This window comes from Lepidochelys kempii, chromosome 4 (assembly GCF_965140285.1).
Source record: "Lepidochelys kempii isolate rLepKem1 chromosome 4, rLepKem1.hap1, whole genome shotgun sequence".
Classification (NCBI taxonomy): Eukaryota; Metazoa; Chordata; order Testudines; family Cheloniidae; genus Lepidochelys; species Lepidochelys kempii.
Genome location: NC_136383.1, coordinates 91,750,540 through 91,776,862, shown reverse-complemented (window position 1 = coordinate 91,776,862; position 26,323 = coordinate 91,750,540). Strand labels below are relative to the sequence as shown.

The following is a 26,323-nucleotide window of genomic DNA, read 5'->3' as shown; positions in this document are numbered from 1 at the left end:
TTCTCATTAAGCTGTCACTCAGAACTCAAGAGACAATGCTGGAGTTGAATGAATTGAGCTCCTGACTTTATTTAGATAGGAGGTGGGATCAGAGTCTGATTCATGGCTTGTAAGTCACCAGGAGTGGACTGCACATGTGCAACCACTCAAAGAAGATAAACAGTTACTGAACTGTTCCATAATTGTTATTTTTGAGATGTGTTGTGCATTTCTATTTCATGACTCACCCTGCTGTCCTCCGCACTGGAGTTCTGGCAAGAAGGAACTGAAGGGGGTTGGGGGTAGCTTTATCCTTTTTACCAGCACACAGTGGTGTGTGGCCGCAGAGGGCACTCGAGGCACCCAATGGGTACCACTGAGGGTAAAAGGTTTCCAACAACTGTGTGCTAGGAACTGTGATACAGGAGAGCCAGGGAGCAGTGGTAGAGGGGAAATATATAAGCCCTAGGCTAATTAAGGCGTGGTTCCCTGTAGACTAGGGAGGGTGGCTACGGGTTAATTGAAGCACCTGTAGTCAATTAAGGACCTGTCAGGAACCTAATAAAACCCACTGCTTCAGGGAAGAAGAAGACGACTAGAACTTGGAGGTGTGTTTTGAAAAATCAGAGAACTGGAAAAACCAGGGAGACCCTGCCCCAGCAGGGAAGGGAGACTCCCTTCCTCAGTGTCTAAGGACTGAAGGTACCCCACCCAAGGGGGAAGAGGGTAAGAACCCACAGAGGCTGGGGCTCAGAGTGAGGAGCAAACCCAGAACCCTCCCCTACTTCCCTCCTCTACCACCTTCCCGGGCCACTAGCAGGGCCCTTGGTGCCCCAAAGAGCAGGGGGAAAGGGGTGGCATCTTAGCCCCTGCCAAGAAAAGCACAGGACCGACCATACTAGCACTGGCTATCTTGTCACAGAACACAGACACCAAGAGTGGAATGGACAAGAACAAATGGATACCAGTAAATTTAGGTTTGAAATTAAATGGTGGTTTCTAACCATCAGAGGAATGAAGCTCTAGAACAGCCTTCGAAGGGGAGTTGTGGGGGCAAAAACCCTAATATGTTTTAAAACTGAGCTTGATAATTTTATTGGAGGGGATGGTGCAATGAGACTGCCTACAATGGCATATGGCCCATCGATGACAGCTATTAGCAAATATCTCCAATGGCCAGAGATGGGACACTAGATGGATAAGGCTCCAAGTTACTACAAAGAATTATTTTCTAGGTATCTGGCTGGGGGGTCTCGCCCATATGCTCAGAGTCTAACTGATCACGATGTTTAGAGGCAGGAAGGATTGCAGATTGGCAGAGACACCGGAACTTTTTCACCTTCTTCTGTAACATGGAACCCATGTCACTTGCTGGTTTGCACTGGAGAAAACAGTGGATTCTCTGTAACTTGAAGTCTTTAAATTAAGATTTGAGGGCTTGAGTAACTTAGCTAGAGGTTATGGGCCTACTTCAGGAGTGGTTGAGTAGATTCTGTGGCCTGCAATGTGTAGGATATCAGACTAAATGATCATGGTAGTCCCTTGTGGCCTTAAAGTCTATGAGTCTATGCACAACACTTCTTTAAGAACAACAGTTATGGAACAGGTTACTAACAGGTTTTTTCCTAGCCTGTTGCTATGACCCTATCACTCCTCTCTTTGAATCCTTCCACTGGCTCCCCCTTCTCTAGTGCATCATACATAAGCTGCTTGTATTTAGCTTCAAGTTCCTTCACAGTCAATTCTCATGCTACCTATCCTCTCTCATTTGCTATCAGGCTGCCAATGCTTGCCTCTGATTGGGCCATAATGCCAGTCTCTACTGCCCCCTTGTTAAATTTTCAAACAAGCACCTCAGTGCTTTATCCCAGGCTGCCTCACACTCTTGTAAACATCCAAAAAACTACCTCATTATCCACCTTCAAATCCCTCCTCAAAACTCTCCTTTGGTGTGACACATACAAATACAAACTTGACAACAGTTAGGTTGCTGGTATGCTAAGATCACAGCTCATCATTCTGACTAGTATTGTCTCATTGTTTCCTTGTACTCCCCCATATGTCTATATCCAACTTTTGTCTCTTGTCTTATTCTTAGATTGTAAATCCCTTGGGACAGGGAAGGTTGTTTTGTTCTGTTTGTACAGTGCCTAACACAGTTGGTTCCTGATCAATGACTAAGGCTCCTAGGCAGTATGGTAATAAAAATAATAATAAATAATTATAATACTTGGTCCAAAGCACATTTTTATATAACTATGTTGAACTGTAACTGAGTTTAAGAAAATTGTTGTTTTGTAGATAGAGGAGGCAAAGCTCCCTTGAGTTCCATTATAATCTTCTTTATTACTACCTCACCTTAATGTACATACTCCTTATGGCTAAGAGGACCTTTCCACAAGAAACCCAAGATAACAGTAGTATATCATTGGAAGAGAGTAGCTGTAACTAATAGATTGGTAAAGTTCAGCATCAGGGCAAACACTGTAGAATTATGATTTCTTAGCTTGTAGTGCACCCATGAATAAGCCATGGGTGATCAGCTTGTCCCATGAGTCATCCTGTATGTCTCCATTCCATGAGTAATTTTTGTGTCTGGACACAGGGCGTCAGAACAAAGGGGGCTAGGGGGCCATGCCCCCCCCCCCTTTTATTTGCCGTAAGGGTGAGCGACGGGGGGGAAAGGGTGGAGAGGAGTGAGCAGGGGATGGGGTCATGGGGAGAAGAGCTGGCGTGGGAGCAGGGGCCTAGGGGGAAGAGGCAGTGCGGGAGCAGGGGCCTAGGGGGAAGGGGCAGCATGAGGGCAAGGCCTCAGGGGAAAGGGATGGTGTGAGGGCGGGGCCTTGGGGAAAAGGGGTGGTGCAGGGGACGAGTCCATGGTTTGGGCGCCCAGGGCCCCCCCACTTTTAGAGAGCTTCTGCTGCTCCTGTCTGGACATTTTTATTCTCCCTCACCCCCCATGTCTTATCTTTTCTTCAACTGCTGCCCTATTAAAATCTGAAATCATTGTTAAGTGAAGGCATTGACAACAGAAGTAAGGACACACTACGTATTTTAAGGGTATGTGTTGATCAGGTTGTGGTTAGGTCAGGGTTGCCTAATCCCAATTTAAAATCAACCTCTCTTCCAAATCTACAGTGAGTAGAGAGGATGCATAGGCATACTATGTTTTTTCTGTATATTGTCTTATTTAGAATCAGAATTCAGAAGAATTCACTGAAAACTTGGTTTCATATTGGAATCTAAAAGAATGTTGAAGAAATTGTGCCATTTCTACGGAAATCAAAATGATTCATTCCCCTATGAAGCAATAATCATCCATGTATTTATTTCAAGTCTATATTTACTGCATGTTCTGTGTAAATGACAACCTGGATGAATAAGTCATTTTCCACCTCCCCCAGTAGAGCTTTTACTATCGAATTAAGTTGCTGTTGTGTGATATCACCAAAGGCAGGTCTTGGATGTTTAAACATCTGCATCTCTCACAGTAACTAGAGTTCCATTCCAGCCTTTCAGACAGGGTAGGAGATCTTATTTTCAAAGAAAAAGGGGAAAACACGTTTCTGATAAATATAGAGCCGACTGAATTTTCTTTCCTTTAAGACATCTCAGTATAACTGGAAATCGTCAGCCCAGGAGGAAAAGGCGGACATTTACAACAAGGAAATTTCAAAGGTATGAGAGAATATATATGTTTTTCATTTTAACTTTTTTCCATCCTGCTTTTTCTTGATCCTTACTGGCTGATCAGTGATTTTGCTTCCCAGGTTGCTCTGAAACCACGAGCCATAAGAGAAATTAAATTGCTAAATAATTTACCTTAATGAAGCATATAGAAAAGATATTCTGTCAGAGTAGAAAGAAAAGGAGTACTTGTGGCACCTTAGAGACTAACAAATTTATTTGAGCATAAGCTTTCGTGAGCTACAGCTCACTTCATCGGATGCATCAAATATATGTTTATGCTCAAATAAATTTTTTAGTCTCTAAGGTGCCACAAGTACTCCTTTTTCTTTTTGCGAATACAGACTAACATGGCTGCTAGAGTATATTTTCCCATGTTAGTTTCTATCATCTATGCTTGTCTGATTCACCTTAAGTGGTGAAATATGAATAAGTTTCTTAGGGCAATAAAAGCCATAAAATGCAAAAGTAAATCACTGACTTCCACTGTTGCGAACAGCCTGTGAGAAATCTCTGATGGCCCTTCTTTGTATTAAAGTGGTATTCCTGCTTGTAATCTTTAACTCATTTTTGACAACTCTTCTCAGGACACCAAGAACTGTAAGCCACTGTGTTACCCCTCTGCCTCAGCAAGGGAGAGCTTTGCTGGGGCTTGACTGTCATCTCCCTGACACACCAGTCTGTCTTCATTGCCAACAAACTGCTCGAGACTCTCCCAGTCTAAACCTTGCCTTGCAGGTAACAGTCAGTGAACCCAAGTTCTAGTCAGAGAGTTCCCCAGAGATGTCTGACTGCAGCATCCAGTTCCTCTCACTAGACACTCACAGAAATTGTTTTCTGCCTCCGGAGTAAGAGAGCACGCACCAGTCTGCCAGTTTAGCTGAGAACTCACTCCATTCTTCAATATAGCAGCATTGAGATGGTACATAGTAAAACTAAGAATAAGTTTATTAATAAAGAAAAGAGATTTAAGATACTAACCAAGAGAAAAAGAGGGGTATGTTTACAAACAAAACATAATATGCTTTCTGGTGACTAAAACTTAATCTTAGCAAGTTATAATCTTTGCCTATGCAGTTTTTTCACTTACACCAGGATACCAGCATCTCTAGCCCTCCAGGGCAGAAGATCCAAGTTTCACAAACTCAGAGGGTGCTGTCCCCTTTGTTTCCTAAGCAATGGATAATCAGAATGTCTTTTTGTTCCCCTTATATTTCCCAAAGTCCATTGCCTTTACCTCAAGAGCCAGGAAGACCTCCTGGAGATTCAGACTTCAGTTTGTCCCCTGGTGTGATCACCAAGCTGCCACTAGTTAGCTTGATTGCTTTGTTACCTTATATGTGAATGTATTTTCATTGTCCTCTGGCTTACAAAGCTTGACCCCAACAAGTACATCCACATTCCTTTGTCTGAGGCAGGCTTGTTTATCAACTCCACAACATATTTTAGAAACATATTTGCAGCAAACATACATAACCATTTATACGCTACCTGTACATACCCCAGGCAATGATATTCATGACCAGCATTTCATCAGTTTTCATAAAAGACCTTACTCAATACACATTTGTAGTACAATATTATTGTATTGTGATCAGTTGATTCAAGTGCCCGTTTTTTCTCCTAGGGTGTCTGGACCCTGATTGTCCACTCATCCATATCCATTTCACTACCATTAACCAATTACATTTGTAGCTTTATATTATGTACTCTGGACTCACATTATTTGGCAATTGCAACCCTCCTGTAACAAGATGTTTTTCCAAAACATTTCTTTTATAATGAATCCCCCTCCCTGACAAAGGGGCATTGAACAGACAAATTTAATATACTACACTTAAAGCTTTGTAAAACAGATACTGGAGGAACAGATACAATAGTAGAGTCAAAAGAAGTGATGACCTATCCAGGAACCATTAGTCTGAATATAAATAAAAATAATAAAAGTTATAGCAATCAATAGCCATTCCTTACATAGTTTGGACTCTGAGACAAATAGACCTTTATCAAATGCTGTGATCTGGCTTTGAGTGTACCTATTTCTATTTTGCCTATCCACTTTCATATGTCACCAGCTCCCATTGAAAATAATGACTCTAATCTATGTAAGGCATATGAATTCAAGATCATATCTTTTGGTGTGATATTGCCTTTTGTAACCTTTTGCATTCTGTCATTCATGCATAGGTTTAACTTTGCCCTGGAAGTAAGTTTCAGTCATGTGGTTGGGTTCTCACTCTCTCAGTTGTTGTTTGGTCCCTGATCCAACTCTCACTGAGTTCAGTGGTGTGGCAAATTGCCGGTACGATTATGATGGGTCCCACGCTTCCTCTTCTTTGAGGGCAGGGGGTTCAGGGTGCAGTTTCCTGCCCCTGAACTAGGGTATCTACTGTCCCACTAGTAACCCAGAGAAGGGTAGTGGAGAGGAAGGGACCCAGGCCTGCCCTCTACTCCGGGTCTCTGCCCAGGGTCCCTAGGGATAGTGGTAAACCACTTGAACTAGTGCTTCCTTCCCCTGGGCTACTTCCCTCTCCTGCTCTTCAGCTTGTGGGGCTTCCTGCCCACCTCCCCCTCTCTGCACAACCTGGGTGTCTCTTTACCTAGGGTCTTGGTCTTCTAGCCAGCCACAGCACTTCTCCAAACTCTCCTCTACTTCAACTCCTTCAAACTGCTCTCTGCTTCAACTCCTTCCCCTGGCTGATTGAAGCAGGGGGGGTTTATCAGGTGACAGGCTTCAGGTGCTTTTAATTAATCTATAGAAACCTTTCTTCCCTCTACAGGGAATAAGGCTTCTCCTCATCCTGGGACTTACATATCTCTCCTATATCACTCTCCTGCTGCCTTCTGGCTATGCTGTATCACAGTGGTCACATATGACTTAGAATCATAGAATATCAGGGTTGGAAGGGACCCCAGAAGGTCATCTAGTCCAACCCCCTGCTCGAAGCAGGACCAATTCCCAATTAAATCATCCCAGCCAGGGCTTTGTCAAGCCTGACCTTAAAAACCTCTAAGGAAGGAGATTCTACCACCTCCCTAGGTAACGCATTCCAGTGTTTCACCACCCTCTTAGTGAAAAAGTTTTTCCTAATATCCAATCTAAACCTCCCCCACTGCAACTTGAGACCATTACTCCTCGTTCTGTCATCTGCTACCATTGAGAACAGTCTAGAGCCATCCTCTTTGGAACCCCCTTTCAGGTAGTTGAAAGCAGCAATCAAATCCCCCCTCATTCTTCTCTTCTGCAGACTAAACAATCCCAGTTCCCTCAGCCTCTCCTCATAAGTCATGTGTTCCAGACCCCTAATCATTTTTGTTGCCCTTCGCTGGACTCTCTCCAATTTATCCACATCCTTCTTGTAGTGTGGGGCCCAAAACTGGACACAGTACTCCAGATGAGGCCTCACCAATGTCGAATAGAGGGGAACGATCACGTCCCTCGATCTGCTCGCTATGCCCCTACTTATACATCCCAAAATGCCATTGGCCTTCTTGGCAACAAGGGCACACTGCTGACTCATATCCAGCTTCTCATCCACTGTCACCCCTAGGTCCTTTTCCGCAGAACTGCTGCCTAGCCATTGGGTCCCTAGTCTGTAGCTGTGCATTGGGTTCTTCCGTCCTAAGTGCAGGACCCTGCACTTATCCTTATTGAACCTCATCAGATTTCTTTTGGCCCAGTCCTCTAATTTGTCTAGGTTCCTCTGTATCCTATCCCTGCCCTCCAGCGTATCTACCACTCCTCCTAGTTTAGTATCATCCACAAATTTGCTGAGAGTGCAATCCACACCATCCTCCAGATCATTTATGAAGATATTGAACAAAACCGGCCCCAGGACCGACCCCTGGGGCACTCCACTTGACACCGGCTGTCAACTAGACATGGAGCCATTGATCACTACCCGTTGAGCCCGACAATCTAGCCAACTTTCTATCCACCTTATAGTGCATTCATCCAGCCCATACTTCTTTAACTTGCTGACAAGAATACTGTGGGAGACCATGTCAAAAGCTTTGCTAAAGTCAAGAAACAATACATCCACTGCTTTCACTTCATCCACAGAGGGTGCTGAGAGGGTGCTGCTGGACGCTCAATATTTTTGAAAATTAAGTCACTTATTTAGGTCTCTAAATATGGACTTAGACCAAGACTTAAAAAGAAAAAAGAGAGTACTTAAACAGGGGGTCCTAACACAGCAGTTTTCTCTAGCATATAAGTGTCCATTGCCCTGCAGCTTGTGAAGTCAGCTACAGTGCCAACATCTGCATATGGCAGCTGGTTTTACAATCTGTAGAGTGAGGGATGTCATCTTTTTGAAAGGCAGAACTGAGCCACAAATGTTCAATAACCTAGTTTGTTTTTTGTTTTTTCCTCTCAGGGACGTGAATTCTACCCAGGAAAAAGGAACCTGCTCTTCTGAATTATTCTGTGACACTCACTCTCTCTCTGCTGTATGGAGATAAATATCCTCTTTACGTGGTGCCTGTGTGCCAAGGTAAGTGTGATGCAAACGCCTCCAGTCCAGCTCACTGCACATAAGAATGACCATACTGGGTCAGACCAAAGGTCCATCTTGCCCAGTATCCCGTCTTCCAACAGCGGCCAGTGCCAGGTGCCCCAGAGGGAATGAACAGAATAGGTAATCACCAAGTGATCCATCCCCTGTTGCCCATTCCCAGCTTCTGGCACAATCCATTCCAGGGTTTAGCTTTTTACTGATACGGACTATGTTAGGGCAGAGGGGAGTTTCTAAGACAACAGGAAAGCAATAACAATAGCACCTGTTAGTTCCTAATAAAAACAAACCTTAAACAGTCTTACTGTGGCTCACAACAAAACACTGTAGTAGCGCTTGCTTTAAAGTGTGAATGTGACTGTTGGGGACTTTCCTGCATTAATGCCACAGCTGTGTTTTTCCTGTTTCATAAGTGAAACTACTAATGTATAAATAACTGGCAAAAATAGGTCACCTTTAAAGGTGTTAAATGTATTTTTTAATGTGAAAAGATGCTATGACATAGAACTGCTTACACAAAGGAGACAGCCAGAAATGGATTAGCTAGCTGCTTCTTCCACAAAACATATGTTTTCTTATATAATAGGTAGCATAAAATGAGATTGGTATCAATGTAATACTAAATCTTAACCCAACGTGGCCATTAAATTGTGTCTTTTGTATAACTGGGAAGAACTTTTCATTAGCCAGCTAAGTGTTACAAATAGTCTATGGTATTTCTGTTCCCAGTGTTGAAATACATTTAAGTCTGTATTTAAAATGTATATTAGATAAATTACTTTACTGTATCTGCATAGAAATAAATGTGTATTGTATAACATTTTAAAATACCAAATGTGTGTTTCTTCTTTTCAGGTCTAATATATATGTAAAAGAATTATGATGATAAAATTAACATTAAGAATGTCACCCGTACTTCAGCTTCGGTAATATGGTCACATGACCATTGTACCTGTCCCAACGAATTTTACAGGGTAATATATTGGCCCAGTTGGAACAGCATCTTGTCTGGTGTTTTGCAACAGAATTTTCACCAGGAGGAACTTATACCTTTTGAGCCATGACTTCTTGACCTTGCAGAGGCAAACACCATCTACAAACTATATCCTGTGTGTTCCGTTGCCAGGGGATAGAGCCTTCTAGAGGTCAGTGTACCAATTTTCATGCAATGGCCAGAGATGCTGTGTTTCCAGCCAGCAAGATGATTGACCTGGCTATGGTTATTTGGCTCATCAGCAGTGTCCTTTTTATCATACTAGCCATTGTACTGCTCTATGGATGCCTTAGAATGTGGTGCAAGAAGTGTAAGAACACCTCAAATGGTCCTGGGACTTCAGAACATATTAGTGGTCATGCAGAAAATGCCCATTCCTGGAATGGAGTTGACATTGAAACAACCCAAATCAATGAATTTCCTACATTAATTGTAACTGATATGTTTCCAGAGATTAAACCAGAGAGAATTATTCATACACCACTGTTTGGAACAATGGCTCTGCTCTCCCACAGACTGGACTCTCATAAATTAGAAGTCCTGCCCCTAAATGGTTCTGGATAACTATAAATATTTATACTCCATGATTTTGAAACTCAATATCCTTTTAGTATTTTCAGGGACCTGAAAATACCCCTCAACAATAGACCAGCCTTGAAAGGCATATTTTTCAAAGGAGGACACAATGGGTATAGCTGCAAAAATATGGATGCACCCATTCCCCCCTCAAAATCCCATAAATAGACATGCAGATTGGCACTTATACATAACTTCTACCCAAGTATGTTATGGAGGTGATGGATATGACTCCATAGTTAGGATTTCATTCTAAAATGGGATATAAATTAATGTTTTTCTCTAAAAGTAGATAACCTATCTGTGGAATTTCACCCAGGGACAGTTTTTATGCCCTTTGAATTTTCTGAGTAGCTTTTGTTTGGTTTTTCTTTATAGTATTTAATAAGAACTCTTGAAAATTGGGCTCTGGATGAAATTTGTCTGTGGCATTTCTACTTCTCATTGTTGACTGACTTGTTTTAAAAAAAATGTTATCTACACAAAACCTGGTAGAGAAGTGAATCCTGAGCAGAACTGGGGCAACTGGTGAAGTTTTTTTCTTTAACTGGGATTTCAAGTGACTTTCAGCAATTATTAGTTACAGCTGAATATATATATGCTGTGCACCTAAACCTGATTGTTTTGGGCCATGTGCACATAGCTCCTCCTCCGTCAGGAGCTAGAATTTTCCCTACAGTAGAATTACCTAAGCATCATGTGGAACTGCTGATGGATAAAATCTTCCCTGTCAGTAGCTGTATTTCTCCCTCCTCATAGATCCATCCATATCAGGCCCTGCTGATCTCAAACCCCAGGTTTGTGGGGTTCCTGAGAGTCACCATACTCCAATCTTCCGCCCAGCAGCTCAGAGACAGCAGCTGGGAGCCAGGTCCATGAAGCCCAACTGAGGTACAAGCCTCACCTCTAGTCTCTGACTGGGGGAGCTCCAAGGCTCCTGATTGGGTCACAGTCCTATTTATGCCAAAACACTAAGTTGTGCATTCAACTGGACTTCATCCTGCTGTGGACCGCTGGGCTGGTGTTTACTGGTTCCTGCCCTCAGATCCTGACCTCCTGGTATCCTGACTCTTAGTAACTGTCTCCAGGTGCCTGCCCTCTGGTTCTGTCACCCTAACCTGACCTCCTAATATCCTCAATTGGCCTGATTCATGGTAACTGACCCTTGATCTCTGCCCTTCAGGTTTGATTCTCACCTTCTAGCATTCCAGCCCGGCCTGATTCCTGGCAATTAGCTCTTGGCCCCTTACCCTTCAGCCCGTGCCTGATGCTAACCCCTAGGCCAGGCCACCCATGCCCTGGCCCTGATGGTCCACCTCTTGCTCAGCTTCTCTTCCGCCCTCAATTTTTTTAAAACAAACAAATAATACACACACAAAAATTGGTTGGTTGTGAAGCACTTAGAGTTCCTATACACATAATGTATCTGACACAAAAGCAAGGACATGAAAAGTTATGCTACCTTGACAGTAATAATTTCTACCCCTTCAATTACAAGCACACATTTACTACAACTACTATGCAGCACAGGCACACATTGCATCCTTAACTCTGGCCCCCCAAAGGAATGCCATTCTTCCATCACCCCCTTTAACTGCCCTTCTGCACACATCCCTTTACAAAACAACCCTCTCCTTCCACAACCAGCTGCTGCACCAAACATCTCCAACTCCTAGTTTTTTTTGCGGGGGCAGGAAATAATCTGGTAAAGGAGTGTGTACAGAAGAGCAGGCTGAGGGGGGAGCCTGGAGGGTGTGGTACTTGGAGCATGGTGAGCAGCAGTTGCAGAATTGATAGTGTGGAGGAAATGAGATGAAAGTGTGTACAGTTAGGTGGTTTTACTTCGCATTTACTTGTTTTTGTGGGTTTCTGTCAAGTAGAATGAGTGTGGCAACCTTAGCTGCTTCCAAATTAAAGTTTTTGTATATTGAGATGGTTTCTGAGACACAAGTTAATGGTCAGAGGAAGATACTGACAGCAAAAACTCTAGCACTTGTACTGTCACTTAACTGTGATAAACTAGGTAAGAGGGATTTGTGTACATGACTTATGAGGAGAGGCTGAGGGAGCTGGGGTTGTTTAGCCTGCAGAAGAGAAGAATGAGGGGGGATTTGATAGCTGCTTTCAACTACCTGAAAGGGGGTTCCAAAGAGGATGGCTCTAGACTGTTCTCAATGGTAGCAGATGACAGAACGAGGAGTAATGGTCTCAAGTTGCAGTGGGGGAGGTTTAGATTGGATATTAGGAAAAACTTTTTCACTAAGAGGGTAGTGAAACACTGGAATGCGTTACCTAGGGAGGTGGTAGAATCTCCTTCCTTAGAGGTTTTTAAGGTCAGGCTTGACAAAGCCCTGGCTGGGATGATTTAACTGGGAATTGGTCCTGCTTCGAGCAGGGGGTTGGACTAGATGACCTTCTGGAGTCCCTTCCAACCCTGATATTCTATGATATTTCAGTAGCTTTTAGGAGATCCTGTCATGGACCAGGACCCCATTGTGGTGGGCGCTGTACAAACTCAGAACACAGACTGTCCCTGTCCCAAGGATCTTAAAATCTAAGAAGATATGAGACAACAGATCGGTGCAGGCAAACTGGGTAGCACAAGACAATACTGGTCAGCATGATCGGCAATGGTCTTGCTATATCAGCTGTCTACCCATTGGGTTTTTTTGGGGGTGGGAGGTTGGTAGGCATCACAGCAAAGGGGAGTTTTAAGTAAAACAATAAGTTCTGTGGATGTTTACAGGGAACTCTTCCCATGCAAGAGGAGAAACATGGGAGAAACCAGGAAGGTGCCTATCTGAAAATTTTAACAAGAGGACAATGAAAGCTGGTGTCAGTTGGTATTTGCCAAAGGGAGGCTGGAACTGACATATTAATAGCATATGATAGATGGTGGGGGAAGGGGCTGACAAGTGAAGATGAGTAGTTGCTAAAATCACACACTGTAATTTGGTTATATTTATCTAAACAACTACTTTCTCCCCTCCAAAGTTTCAGGATGGGTGTGCCCTGATCAGCTCTCACACAGAAAATGATTGCAAGTTCATTGAGTTGTGAATATGGGAGCCTCTCATATTAAAGTTAGCTTGGACTTGTTCTCCAATTTAACTGCTTCTAGTCCCTTGCAGTCCAGTCACCTGGTTTTGACCTTCCACACCATCTGTGGGCAAAGCTCAATTGCTTCAGATGTAGTGACGAGTTATGCTGCAAATGACAATAAGTGGGGCCTTTGTTGACTCTTTCCTTTGTGGTCATTTAGAAGATGTAGATCAGTAGCTTTCAACGCGTGGTCCACGGACACCTGGGGGTCCGCAGACCATGTCTAAGATTTCCAAAGGGGATTTCCAAACTTCACATGGCTTTCCAATACATCCTTAAAGTTATATTGCTAGCATTTTCAAAACTCACTTTACCCATTTTCATGAGCTAAACATAAATACAAAATTAAAGTAAAACAGAATAAATAAAGGGACAGATAGTTGTAGTCAGTTATTAGCTGCATATGTGTGTTCTTCCTGTTTGCTGTGCTGGCTCTGTCCAGATAGCAAACCTAGCTGACCTCAATTGAACTGCCCCAAAAGACCACAGTCTCAGTTCTGTAGTGAAAGCACTCAGACAGGTTTATTGCCGACGAAGCACAGTACTAGCTCCTTGGATCAATGTCTAACATTACACTAACACATGTATGCCCATGACAATGGACTCAGCTCAGAGAATGACAGGACTTTCCATTTCCCCCCTCGGCTGGACAAAGACCCCTCTTTTATACACTGATACAAACATGTTACATATTGCCCCTCCACCATGGTTAATTACCACCCTTTACCTTGTACCAGTGGGTTCAATCAAAACGTCTCTATCCATCACCCTGTCATCCTGACCTTTTCTTTAAGAGGGGTCAGTGTGTCCTTGTAGAGTGCGTTTGGTGAGTGTGTTTACACCATAAACCTGTATCGGGGTGTTCTGGCACTACCCTTCTGGAATGTATTTACAGGAATACTTAGTGCGTAGGAGTTCTTGTGTTTTTGCAACGCCAGCCCTGTTCTTGCCAAGTTCATGTATTGGATAGTGAACCTGCAAGCAAGCATCTGCTTTGTAACTGGGCAGGGCCTGAGTTGGCCTGACTCTTGCTAACTGTGCTTTGTATTAGCAGGGCTTGGCTCTGTTTGGGCCTTAGGCCTTACACTAGGCCTTTTATACCAGGCCCCACGGCTCAGGCTCTCTCTTTCTGCAACAATAGTCACCTTTTACATTACTTTCCAATACTGAAAGGGTCTAAGGACCACTAAGCAAACTATAGTTCAGCATAACAGAGAAACATGCTTGGAAACGTTTGAGCAATTTGTATGTATTCACTGTGGAGCAATCACAGGCTCAGCTTTCAGCTCACAGCCCTCCCACTGCTTATCTTCTTTGCTTTCATAGTTGAGTGATGTCTCCTAGCTACATATTGGCATGCAGTAACAAACACGTAGCAAAACCACTTCAATACAATCTCTTAGAGAACTTCTCATGCAATTTGCAACATATTCGTATACTTTGCACTATGGATATCATTTATTTGTTGTGTTTATACAGCAACACCTGCTGAAAAGAGTAGCACATCACTGGAGTGGGCAGAAGGGTTGCAATAATTAAATGGAAAACTTGCACCCAGTGTGCTCTTACAGGCACACTACTCTTTTCTCCTGACTGTAGTGTATTGTACCAATCTGTATTCAGACATACTTTTGATATGGAATGAAATATGTACTATGAGTCAATTCTAAGAGCAAACAGTGGTATAACTTGGTTAAAATTCTTTTAAAAGGTTATATAAAGGAACAAGGAAATCTAGTTTCTCTTGAAACTGAGATGCTTTCACAATGCAGCCAAAAGAGCTGGCAACTTTCCACAGGCGTACACGAAGTAATTAAACATTTCCTCTTCCTCGTTGATGTTTACATTCTTCAAATAACTGCAGGTAATTACGTTGCTTAAAAATATCTCACACTATTATCATCAGTGGGAGTTACCCAGGCTTACGTCAGGTCTGAATTTAGTCCAGGATTCTATCATTGGGCATAATTCCAAAAATTGTGACAGTTTGTTTATATTTAGAATAAAAAGGTAAAACTGTAGGAGTCATGCAGAATCTTCTTCAATCAATAGGTTTTAAATATTTTGTCTCCCTACAAGTTGCTGTAAAATACAAATATATACATACATCTATGTATAAATAATACATATGATTATGTATGCAGTATGTGAGTTATTTAGTTTTCCTTTTCTTTAGTGCTCTGCTATTTCTCTTCCATATTATAAATTTAACAGATGGTACAGCTACAAACAATAACCTTTTCTCACACTAACAGTGGTCACCACAAATATACGACGAACAAGGAAAAGTTAAGTTACCTATGCAATTGTTGTTCACAGCAGGGTTCCAATTATAACAGGTATTAGTTACACAAATTGGATAACTTATTTTTGCCATGATTTTGCAAAAAACTACTTATGGCACACATATAGAAAAAGGTGCCATTTTCCATCTCTTCAGCTTGTCTATTGGCACACCACAGGAGGGGGCTCAGTATAGCTGACTGAAGGAGGGCATTAGTTAAGTATGCGGCAACAAGAGGCAGAAGGGCAGCATGGGAAACACTGCTTGGAGAAAGCAGGCACAGGCTTGCCGGAGATGGTGGTTGATTTCTCGTGCTCCTAAGGAACACAGGCAGGCACCTTCACCAGCTATGCAGTTCCTAAATTGTTATAGAGTGGCATTCCATTCAGATGGGATTTAAGAGCCTGTAGGGTACCTTCCTCTTCCTGCATGCCTTCCCACCCCTCCTCTAAGAGGAATGTATAGCACACAGGCAAAGTAGGTTGTGTCTCCCTTTAATGGCTGGTCTGCTAGATGACAAAAGCTTACTATTTCTACAGTCTTAAGTTGCTCTTTTAGCTCAAATGACAGAAGTCTGTGTTGCAGTGCTTAAGGTCCTGTTTTCAAATGTGTCTGACGACCTATATAGTGACCTGAGGAAGAGCTCTCTGTAGCTCAAAACCTTGTCTCTTTCACCAGCAGAAGTTGGTCCAATAAAAGATATTACCTCACTCACCTTGTCTTTCTAATACCCATATAGAAGTCCATTATGGGTGCTTAAGTCTCTTTTGCTGCCACCTGTCCCCATTCCCCAATCTATGAGCCAGACCATTATCAAATGATTTCTTAATCAATGGCATTGTTGCAGAATTTAAATCTGCCACATAGAATCATAGAATATCAGGGTTGGAAGGGACCTCAGGAGGTCATCTAGTCCAACCCCCTGCTCGAAGCAGGCCCAATCCCCAACTAAAGCAGAAGCATCTGTTGTGCAGTTTAGACCTATGTGCCATGTACTAGAAGGAACCTCGCTTATTCCTCTCCAGCATAGACTTGATCATCATGAACCTGGTCTTGATTTGAACTAGCAACCTTGAGGCAAAAAGGTTAAGAGCCTATCACCAGTCCCCTGAACTATCCATTTCCCCAAAAACACTAAAAATGTGATGAACCCTGAAAATGAAAACAGACTAAACCGCACGGATTCCTCAATATTTACAGTGCTGCTGATTGATGTAACTAGCTAAGACTGTAAAAGACTGAGAATTACCACATGAGGGACTTCATACGATCTCTGCAATGAGAATACATATGTATGGAAAGTCTGATTATCCAGTCTCGGCTATATCTGTGAGGGTCTGGAGTAACTCAGCAAAAGCAGGGCGACCTGCAGGTTTCTGAAAAACAAAGCAGAGGGCACCTCTGTAGTACAGGCTGATCTAACATAAGAATAGACTTTTAGAAGCAGACTACCCAGAACACTGTTACACATGTACGTTTGCAGAAAGAAAAGTTGTATGTTTGTCATTTTAAGAAAAATCCTGGCTTCATCATGTCAGTATGTTAACTGATGGGGGTGCTTTCTGAACAACAGCATCATGAGCATAAACACCTTTAAATGTAAATCTAAGGGCAAGTCTACACTCAAGTCCTACATCAGCGCTACTACACCGTGAGAGGTGGAAGCTATGTTGGCGGGAGAATGTCTCCCACCAACATAGCATCAGTGTGGACAGTGCTTAGGTCAATGTAACTTATGTCACTCCGGGGGGGTGTATTTTTCACACCCCTGAGCTACTTGACTTAAGCACTAGAGTAGACCAGCCCTAATGCCTGTTTAGGTGATATTCATTTCAGCCCTGCATTGGGGGTTGTCTATAGCCACACCATTCCAATAGGGCTCTGAGAAGCAGTGTGCCTCGGAATCACAGTGTCTACCAGCGCTCTCTGGAATACTGTGCTCCCACACTCAGAGCTACACCATTGCAAGGGATGCAGTGTATGTTTCCCAGCACAGTCAGCCAGCAAGCTCCAATGGCTGATATAGGGAAGGTAAGGATGGCATGTGGCTAGCATCCCAGGAGGCATCCTAGAAGAGAGCAAACTATGCATTTTCTGTCTAAATCCCTTAAGATATAGTAGCTTTAACTTAGAAGTACTGTAGCTATCAAACACCTAGAGCAGATATTTTATAAGCTGTTAGATACACATTAGAGAGGAGATGTGGGAAGGAAGGACAGAGTTATAGCAATAAGATCACACTGTTACTCACTTTAGGCATATGCCTATTTAGATGGAATAGTAAAAAGTACACCTGCAAAAGATTTTATATATTTAAAATGATAGACTTCTGTGGGCACCATGGGGGAAGTGGGTCTTACAGAGGGATTCAAATTACGAGAGGTTAGTGGCTTAGTGGGCCATATTAGGAGGGAATTCCACATAAAGAAGCAAGTCTAGAAAAAGGCACAGACAATTGTGGGAGAAGCAGATAAACATAGCCTCAAATCAGGAAACATTAGCAGAATAGAGGGGATGGAATAAGAGAGTAGAGCCAGGTTCTTTGCTTCCCTGTACCTTGTACAGTCATTAACAACTGTGCAAAGTGGATGTAAAACACTACTAAATCAGAATGGTAGTTGTCTGTGCACACTTTGCACATGTTTTGTACTCACATAAATGACTGTACAATGCACTGGACAACAGAGAACCATGCCCCAGGTTCAACATATAAGCAGAGAAATAGTTATATAAAGCCTTGATGCTATGGAATAGGGAGAAGGGGATGGAGAAGGGAAAGATCATGGAGGGATTCAGACAGAGGGTCAGGCAATCAGATTGACTGGTGAATGATGTGATGCAAGTCATTATTTATATTTATTGGTTTTAATGGTTAAAAGAAACAGAAGCTTCTAATCTTAGCCGGGATATATGAAAAACACATTAAAGATTCTGAGGCTATCACAAATGTAAAGTAGGTATTTAATTTCCCTGCTTTCAATGATTGTCTTTAACTCCACATTTAGAATGAGGATCCTGGCGATGGAATATCAATATACAGAACAGGAAAATAAGAGAAACACACCTCATGCCAGCAGCTGTACATGATTTTGTACACAGTGAGCGATGCCAGATATGGTTGATAAAGTCTGTAACCTTCGGAAATCTCATGGACAACTTCAGAATTTGACTTATTTTCAAAAGGCATTTTGCCCTCTGTAAAAACTTCCCACATTAAAACTCCTAGGAATAATCCAGAAAATGTAATGTTCACAAAACTATTCCATAATATTAAGAATCATGAACACTAGAGATTTTGTGTCCTGGATAATACAGGAGACAACTGTACATCTGAACTGTATTGAGAGAGAGGACCAGGTCGATCCTCAGATGATGTAAATAAGAATAACTACATTGCCTTAAATGTAGCGGCACCAATTTATAGCAGCTGTGGCACGGTCCCAGTGACATGTTGATAAATTGGAGAGGGTTCAGCACAAGAATGACTAAAGAATTAGAAAGCAGGACTTATAGTGATAGACTCAAAAAGCTCCATCTATTTAGTTTAACAAAGAGAAGGTTAAGAGGAGACTTGATTACAGTCTGTAAGATCTACCTGGGTAACAAATATTTAATAACGGGCTCTTCAGTCTAGCAGAGAAAGGTATAACATGATCTAATGGCTGGACATTGAAACAAGACAAAAACGGGAAATAAAGCATACATTTTAAAAAGTGAAAGTAATTAATAATTGGAACCATTTACCAAGGGTTATGGTGGATTATTCATCACTGACAATTTTTAAATCAAGATTGGATGTTTTTCTAAAAAATATGCTCTACGAATTATTTTGGGAAAGATCTATGGCCTGAGTTACACAGGAGTTCAGACTAGATGATCAAAATGGCCCCTTCTGGCCTGGGAATCTATGGATTTATGAGATGAATGTGGATTTTGATAAGTGGAGACTTCTGACTGTAAAAAATGCACATTGCAGTCATAAGCTAAATTCAAGTAACAAGAGGTTAAGATAAAGCATTGTGGTCTGGTAGACAATAACAACGGAACTGTAGAACCATGGATCCTGTATAAAGGAGTGGAAACATCAAATTTCAGCTCATGGAATTTCTTGGGAATCCTTCCATTGGGAGTCCTCAGTTTCCAACTCGTGGAAAAGGCTGGTTATTCCATCCTCTCAATTTTTGGATCATGGCCTCCTGCCTCCCTATCCCAACCAAGAAGCACTGCTTTATTCAAAATGGACAGACTCTTGCAATTTAGACAAGATTGATAGTATGAAACGGACTCATTAAAACTCATGATAGTTGTAACTGTGTAACAAATAATTTACTATAAAAGTTATGTGTTGCAGTTTTTATGAGCAAAGTGATGTGTGGCAAATTAGTTTAAACTGACCCACTCACCAAATGACCAGACATCAGACTTGCTGCTGTACTTGTTGAAATGAAAAACTTCAGGAGATGACCATTTGACTGGAAATTTGGTACCTGAAGAGCTGATATATTCATCATCTAGAACATATCTAAAGAAACCAGTTAACAAATATATTTAATCTAAAGTATTGGGTAAATGTTTTAGGTGACATATCCTTAGATTTATGATTATGTAAAAAACACTTTCAGAAATATTGTGTCCATATGGAAATACCTGTTTCTTCCAAGAATTCCAGAGTGGATTAAAGACACAGATTATGCACGACCAATAATCACAAAGATGTTCTGGAAATTTTTTTTAGATATTGCACTTCCCGGATCTCATTGATACCAGCTGCCATACCAGTGAGACACATAGTATGATTCTCCTTACACTTTATATATTGTAATTGTTATTACAATATATAAAATATTATAATTGTTTTATTATAATAACTCCATTGTCTTTAATGGAGTTACATGTGATTTATACTTGTGTAAATGAATGAAGAATCGGGTTCGTAATCTGTGATTTCCTGGTGTCAGAACTCTGGATTAATTCAAACAAGATTCACTATTAGCCATCTGTGCTTAATTTTTCTGTGAGCAGAATTGTGCATGTTTACCGCCACAGCTAACTAAGCTTACAGATACCACAGAGATAAGTACGATGTAAATTCCCAGATAGATTAGTTAGAACTACAGTAGCACTTTTTTGGTCAATGACTCGAAATAAAATGGTGAAAATCCCTTAGAAAATAATGTATACCAAATCATATCATACATGATATACACATAAATCATGTGAGTAAAAAGCTTTATATTAAATGTGTGAATTGAATTGCACATGGACACATGTCCAAATAAGTGCCAATACAGCCTATGAGATTCACCAGGAAAGGTGTAATTCAATCCCCCTGATTATGCAATACTAGAAGTAGTCCCTGTACTCTTGGCAAGCAAGTCAATAATAAATTAATTATTCTGTCTCTTTTTAAATAGACTTTGTTGTACCTAACAAGGGGTGGCAGGAGACCATGACATAAACAACTTGTTAGTGAAATCCTCTACCTAGTTTCATAGTTAGCTGTAAGGTATGTGAGTTCTGTATATTATTGCAGATGCGGTTTGGGGGGGGGCCCAGAGCAAAATCTGAAACTCAGGCCTGCCACCCTTCCAGAAAATGACCTTGGCGATGAAAGAGTTTAAGAAGAATACTCACAAATCATTAAACCAAGTATGCAAAAACACTGAGAGGAGGCCCCAGGGTGGTCGGGTTGGAAAGCGAGCCTGCCCCACATTCACCCTGCAGCAGTGGCTTCTGTCCCATGGGGCTGGGCCCAGCTCCCCACTCTGGTCATTGCAACCTGGCACAGGGCAGCACAGCTCCGCTTAGCTTTGGACTGGCCACCCCTCCATCATAACAAAGGTGTGGCCAGGTTGCAATGTCACTAGTTTTGGGACCCCCTCAAATATGGGGCCCAGAGCAAATTGCCCCTTTTGCTCCTCATTACCTGCCCTCCCCTCACCCCACAGACAGCCCTGCAAATTAGACTTGAATGGGAACCTTTATGGTGTGCATGCAACAGCCCTGCCAGGTGAGCTGGAAGGGTGATTCCCTGTAGACAAGCCCACAGGAGCTGTGCTAAGATTGTCTTAGCTAGAAGCTTTTAGTATCTGACACTTATGATAAAACCAAATTTTAAAAGGGCCCTCAACCCAGCTTTTGTGTGTGCACAAATTTGTGTGCGAATACCATTGCATTAACTTTTCCAACACTAAACTACATGAGCAGCTGAAAGATTATAATACCTGTGAGCAAAATATTAACGCTTGAAGAATGCACATGCACGGATCTATGTATGCACAAACAGAGGTAACTTTTAGAAAATGTGCTCCTTAGTGTGTGCACCAAAGTACAAGGGAATCAAAGAGATGAGAGGTAATTCCATTGGCAGTATCTACATGCAAAATAACTGGTACTGGCAGTTTTGTAAACTAGGAGGTTAATTCAAGGCCTCATTATTGCTAGTTGAAAATATTTCCAATGTAGTTAAGATTCAACACTGTTGTTATACACAATTGCTGCATACCTTGTCATTCCAAAGTCAGATATTTTAACTATATTCTTGGCATTGACTAAACAGTTCCTTGCAGCCTGCAGGAAAATGAGAAAAACATATCTGAAATCTAACTAAAGCATCCTGATAAAAATGCAACTGCTCACTAGTACTTTACTCATACAGTTTGCCTTGTTATTTTAGCCATGTTGGTCCCAGGATATCAGAGAGACTAAATTTTGTGTTGAATACCCCCCACAACATGCCTTTCAATATCCATGGGTCCCACACATGCCTATCACATGTGGTATCTCTCATCCAGTGCACTAAATGCCCCAATAACAACTATGTGGGTGAAACCAGACAATCACTATGCTCTCAAACAAACTCACACAGAAAAATGATCAAAGACAAAAACTTCATATCACCTGTGGGTGAACACTTTTCACAAAATGATCACTCCATATCTGACCTCTTTAGTCCACGTCCTTAAAGGAAACCTGCACAACACCTTCAAAAGATGAGCCTGGGAGCATAAATTCATAACTTTGCTAGATATTAAAAATCATGGTCTTAATACAGACACTGGATTTATGGCTTATTACAGCAACCTGTAACTCACTAATCCCACATTTTTGTCCTATGATTGTAAAGGTGTTAAGGGACCACTTCACTATGAATGGTCTCTTACAATACATGTTAACCATTTTTGCTAAATAATCTGTTCTATCTTGTATTTAGCTGTGATACTTAGAGTACCTTTCCAAGACCTGAAGAAGAGCTCTGTATACTCAAAATCTTGTCTCTTTTCACCAACAGAAGTTGGTCCAATTAAAAATATTACATCGCCTCCTTATCGTTCTTATTCATACAGTGTTTATCTGCTTAAATGTTCCTCTAGATGTCTCACATCAAACATAGCCCAAACTAAAGCAAAGCTAAAACTGAGCCAAAATAGTTTTGGCAGGATGTTCTGATGTTGCACTAAGATGTCTTCTGTTATAGCACAAGATCAGTTGATGATAAGGAGGTGTTAAGACAACACAATATTTGGACATCACTTTCAGATAACATGGTTACTTTCTCTGACTCCATTCAGTCACTAAGTGTTCTCTAACTCTTCATGCATGAATATCTTTTGTTTAAAGGGAGTTGTAATACAGTAAATAGTGTGTAAATTTTCAGCAGCAGCAATTGCCTACAGAACTTAAGAACATTTATAGTAAACAGTTCAAATACATTAATTTATGCAGCACATCACACACATATGCACATTTTAAGGGTTAATACCTTAAATAGAGTGTTACAAAATCCACAAACCACAATAAAAATGAGTGAGCATCAGAAATGTTTCCCTGTCAGAATACAACCTTCATCAAAATAACACACTGTTGGTCCATCGGATCCTGCAGTAGTTAAACCACACTTACAAAATACATTAGTGCCCATAAGGTATAATGACATGTATTTTGTTACTGTCACTACAAATTACAGAGGACCTGCTGTACTTACTAAATCACGGTGAATAAATCTATTTCTTTCTAGATACTCCATCCCTTCGCAGACATCCTGGCACATGCTTAGTAGCATTTCTTTCTTAAGCCTCCCCTGTCTTTGCCGAAGGTAATTGAGCAGGCAGCTATTTTCCATGAACTCAGTCACTATGTAGAGAGGCTTGTTCTGTATGCACACTCCATAAAGCTGTACCAACTTTGGGTGGGATAATTTCCTGTTAACAAGGTGCATGTCAGTAACTAGACATTTGCCACTGACAAACAGTTAAAGAAGTTTTGATTATTAGGATGATTTTAGAAAGTATTTTGTGAAATGTTAATATGATATTTAAGTGTATGATATTCAACTGCAATGGACATAGGACCTGTTATGTCATCTACTACCATTTCTTAATTCAAATCCTTCCTTAAATCACCTGTCTGTATGAATTCTTTTAGTGATAGTCCACTGAGAAATTAAATATAATAGGCACTGTATCAAGATTGGACCTTTCAATTCCTTGTCTTCCCAAACTAGATTATGCCTGGCTTTGTGCAGTTGAATAGATAGAAAGGAGCAGCTATCAGTGTACTTTCCCTACTCAGCCTTCAATTAAAAATGGAAGTGACCTAACGATACAGTGTTGCACCCAGTGTACAATGTGTGTGTACTATGAAGTTAGTACAGTTTTAATTGTAAACTCATGGAGCATGGTCTATGTTGTCTTCTGTGCATTGTACAGTGTCAAGCACAATCATAATACCCATCAAATAAACCTTATGAAAACATCTTTGACTATATTTGTTTCTTATTACATCTCAGTTTAACCCTTTCCACCAGGCATGAAACAGCTATAGTACTTACATCATGACTTTGGCTTCCTCAATGAAATCATCTTCAGACATTGCACCTTCATTGATCGCCTTAATGGCAACTTTGACAAGTGCTCTCCATTTACCCAGATGAACTATTCCAAACTGGCCACGCCCAACTTCTTTCATGAAAGTCAGCTCAGATGGGTTTATCTTCCACTTCTCTGTGAAAGTGAGCTCAACATGTTATAATAGCATGGTACATGCCAGCTGCCCTAACCCCTATTTATGGTGCAGGAAAAATGCCCCATTCTCTGTAGTATATACACAGAACAGATAATCGTTTGTTAATTTTATCCATCGCCTGTTATTTGCTATGAAAATTTTCATCACCCCTATTATTTGAGATATGGGATAATCATCTAACACAGGAATGTTTGGGGCTTGAAGGTAGGACAGATATTTAATTATCCACTACATCTGAGAACATCATGGGAACACTTCAATATGCGTTGTCCATCACTCTCATCCACCTCCAGACAGCGATGTGATATTATTGATTAGCTGGCTCTATTGTGACATCCACAATGATTTTTGCCTTTCACAAGTAGTAGTTCTAGGAAATATATTAAATATATTAATTCTCAGCATACACTTTTGGAGGGACTCATTCTAGATGTGTATTCGCCAGCCAGGTGAACTTCATTTACTATCATATATAAACCAAAATTATTTGTATTGCTCTTTTATGCACTGTTAAATGCCACTCTTATTTCTAATAGTTGCATGATTGGCAAGAACAGTCTTGATCTCAATTGATGTTAACATTAATTGAGATATACATTCAAATAGGCTTCAATGGCCCTTAAAAGGCTATGGAGTCTTAGGTCTTTGTTCACAAAATGTGAGAAAATTTAGAAGCAATGTTAGTAATGTGAATGAGACCATTCTTCTAAATGATACATGCCCAGTCAGGTATTTCACTGAGTTTTGGATCCTGAATAAGAAATGGATAATTCCTATTGATGGACATGTGTTTTCATATATTAATTATTACAGGGATAATTTCTTAACATACCTCAGATACCAAGATGATAAGCATGGTATAAAAACCTAGGAAGATGTCTAAAACTCTACCAAAACAATACCTCAAACTTTACCATAACTAAATCCTGCCGTTGCTGGTAAACAACTTCCCATTGATCCAATTGGATGTCGGAGGCGAGTGATGAGACCTATGGGTGACAAAGTGATAATATTCTTTAGAACAATTATCCTGTTATCCTATGCATCCATCTTAGCTTCCTAAAACAAAACCTATTTTGTTTTCCTCATTCTTACTCACTGAAGTTACTTTTTTCTATATTATTTATGACTTGTTCAGATGTAGCCCTGGTGAAAAGGAGTAACTGAGGGAAAAGCATACTCAGTCCCTGGATAGATAGGGTGAGAACACTGGCATTTTGCAGCTTGCCAGATAAGTTAATAGGTAGGAGGACAAATATATTACACAGTTTCCAAAGGCCCACAGGATTCAGCTTGTTTATTAGTAGTAGTAGTAATTATTTATTATTTGTATTACTGTAGCACTTTAGAGCTCTAGTGATGAATCAGGACCGCATTGTGCTAAGAGTTCTTCAAACGCAGAACAAAAAGATCATCCCTGCTCCCAGGAACTTACACTCTAAATAAAAGACAAAAGGCAACAGATGGATATAGACTCAACCCCAGTTTTTGCACCATACAAAACTACTGATCTGGCACAAGGGATGGCTAAGAAATTGAACTTTTCTCTTCAACATTTTGCAAACCTGTCTCTTTTTAAAAAGACAGAACTTGATTCCAGGAAGGGTTATTCCTGAGCTCTCAAAGTCGTATCTGCAATGAGCTTCCAATCATCATCAGGATTAAATCCGTATTTGGTTAGCTGCTGTTACCTGCTGCATTATGCTGGTGATACTGGATGAGTTCAGGAATGGATGGAAAGAGGTGCTTTTCTGCTACATAATACTGTTCTGAATGATTTTGCTTAATTTGATAATGTCGGATATTTCCACTGTGGCTTCTGAAATCAACAAAACATCAGTTACTTGAAAATAACCATATTTTGATAATATAAAGCTGCCTGATTTAAATAATATTTTGGACAAGAATTACTATTACACAATAAGATCTATGGGGAGGAAATACAATTTTCCTGTTTAAAATTGCTTGGTAGAATTATGATTGGGATAATGTTTCAGGTGGAAAAAACAGAGCTTATCTGAATACTTCTCTGACCTCTGGGGATGAGATCTATGGGCTCAGAGTTAAAGAAATTTATAAAATAAAGAAATAGGAATAGCCAGGGATGCGAACCAAAAGCTCCTCTGCTCCCTTTCCTCCCTACAGCAGACATCCCTTTTG

The 26,323-nt window shown here is 41.0% G+C and overlaps 1 protein-coding gene across 1 annotated transcript in view; it reads right to left on the bottom strand.

Moving 5' to 3' along the window:
• The window catches only part of LOC140910001 (tyrosine-protein kinase TXK), a 55,292-nt gene that overhangs the window by 3,411 nt on the left and 25,558 nt on the right, over positions 1-26,323 (bottom strand). The window contains exons 8-15 of the mRNA XM_073340103.1: positions 25,855-25,982; positions 25,078-25,152; positions 23,970-24,141; positions 23,124-23,340; positions 21,645-21,709; positions 19,543-19,661; positions 18,204-18,361; positions 16,389-16,515 (exon numbers count right to left, since the gene is read on the bottom strand). Coding sequence (XP_073196204.1) covers positions 16,447-16,515; positions 18,204-18,361; positions 19,543-19,661; positions 21,645-21,709; positions 23,124-23,340; positions 23,970-24,141; positions 25,078-25,152; positions 25,855-25,982 — 1,003 coding nt within the window. The 3' untranslated portion in view covers positions 16,389-16,446. The remainder of the gene's footprint in view (positions 1-16,388; positions 16,516-18,203; positions 18,362-19,542; positions 19,662-21,644; positions 21,710-23,123; positions 23,341-23,969; positions 24,142-25,077; positions 25,153-25,854; positions 25,983-26,323) is intronic.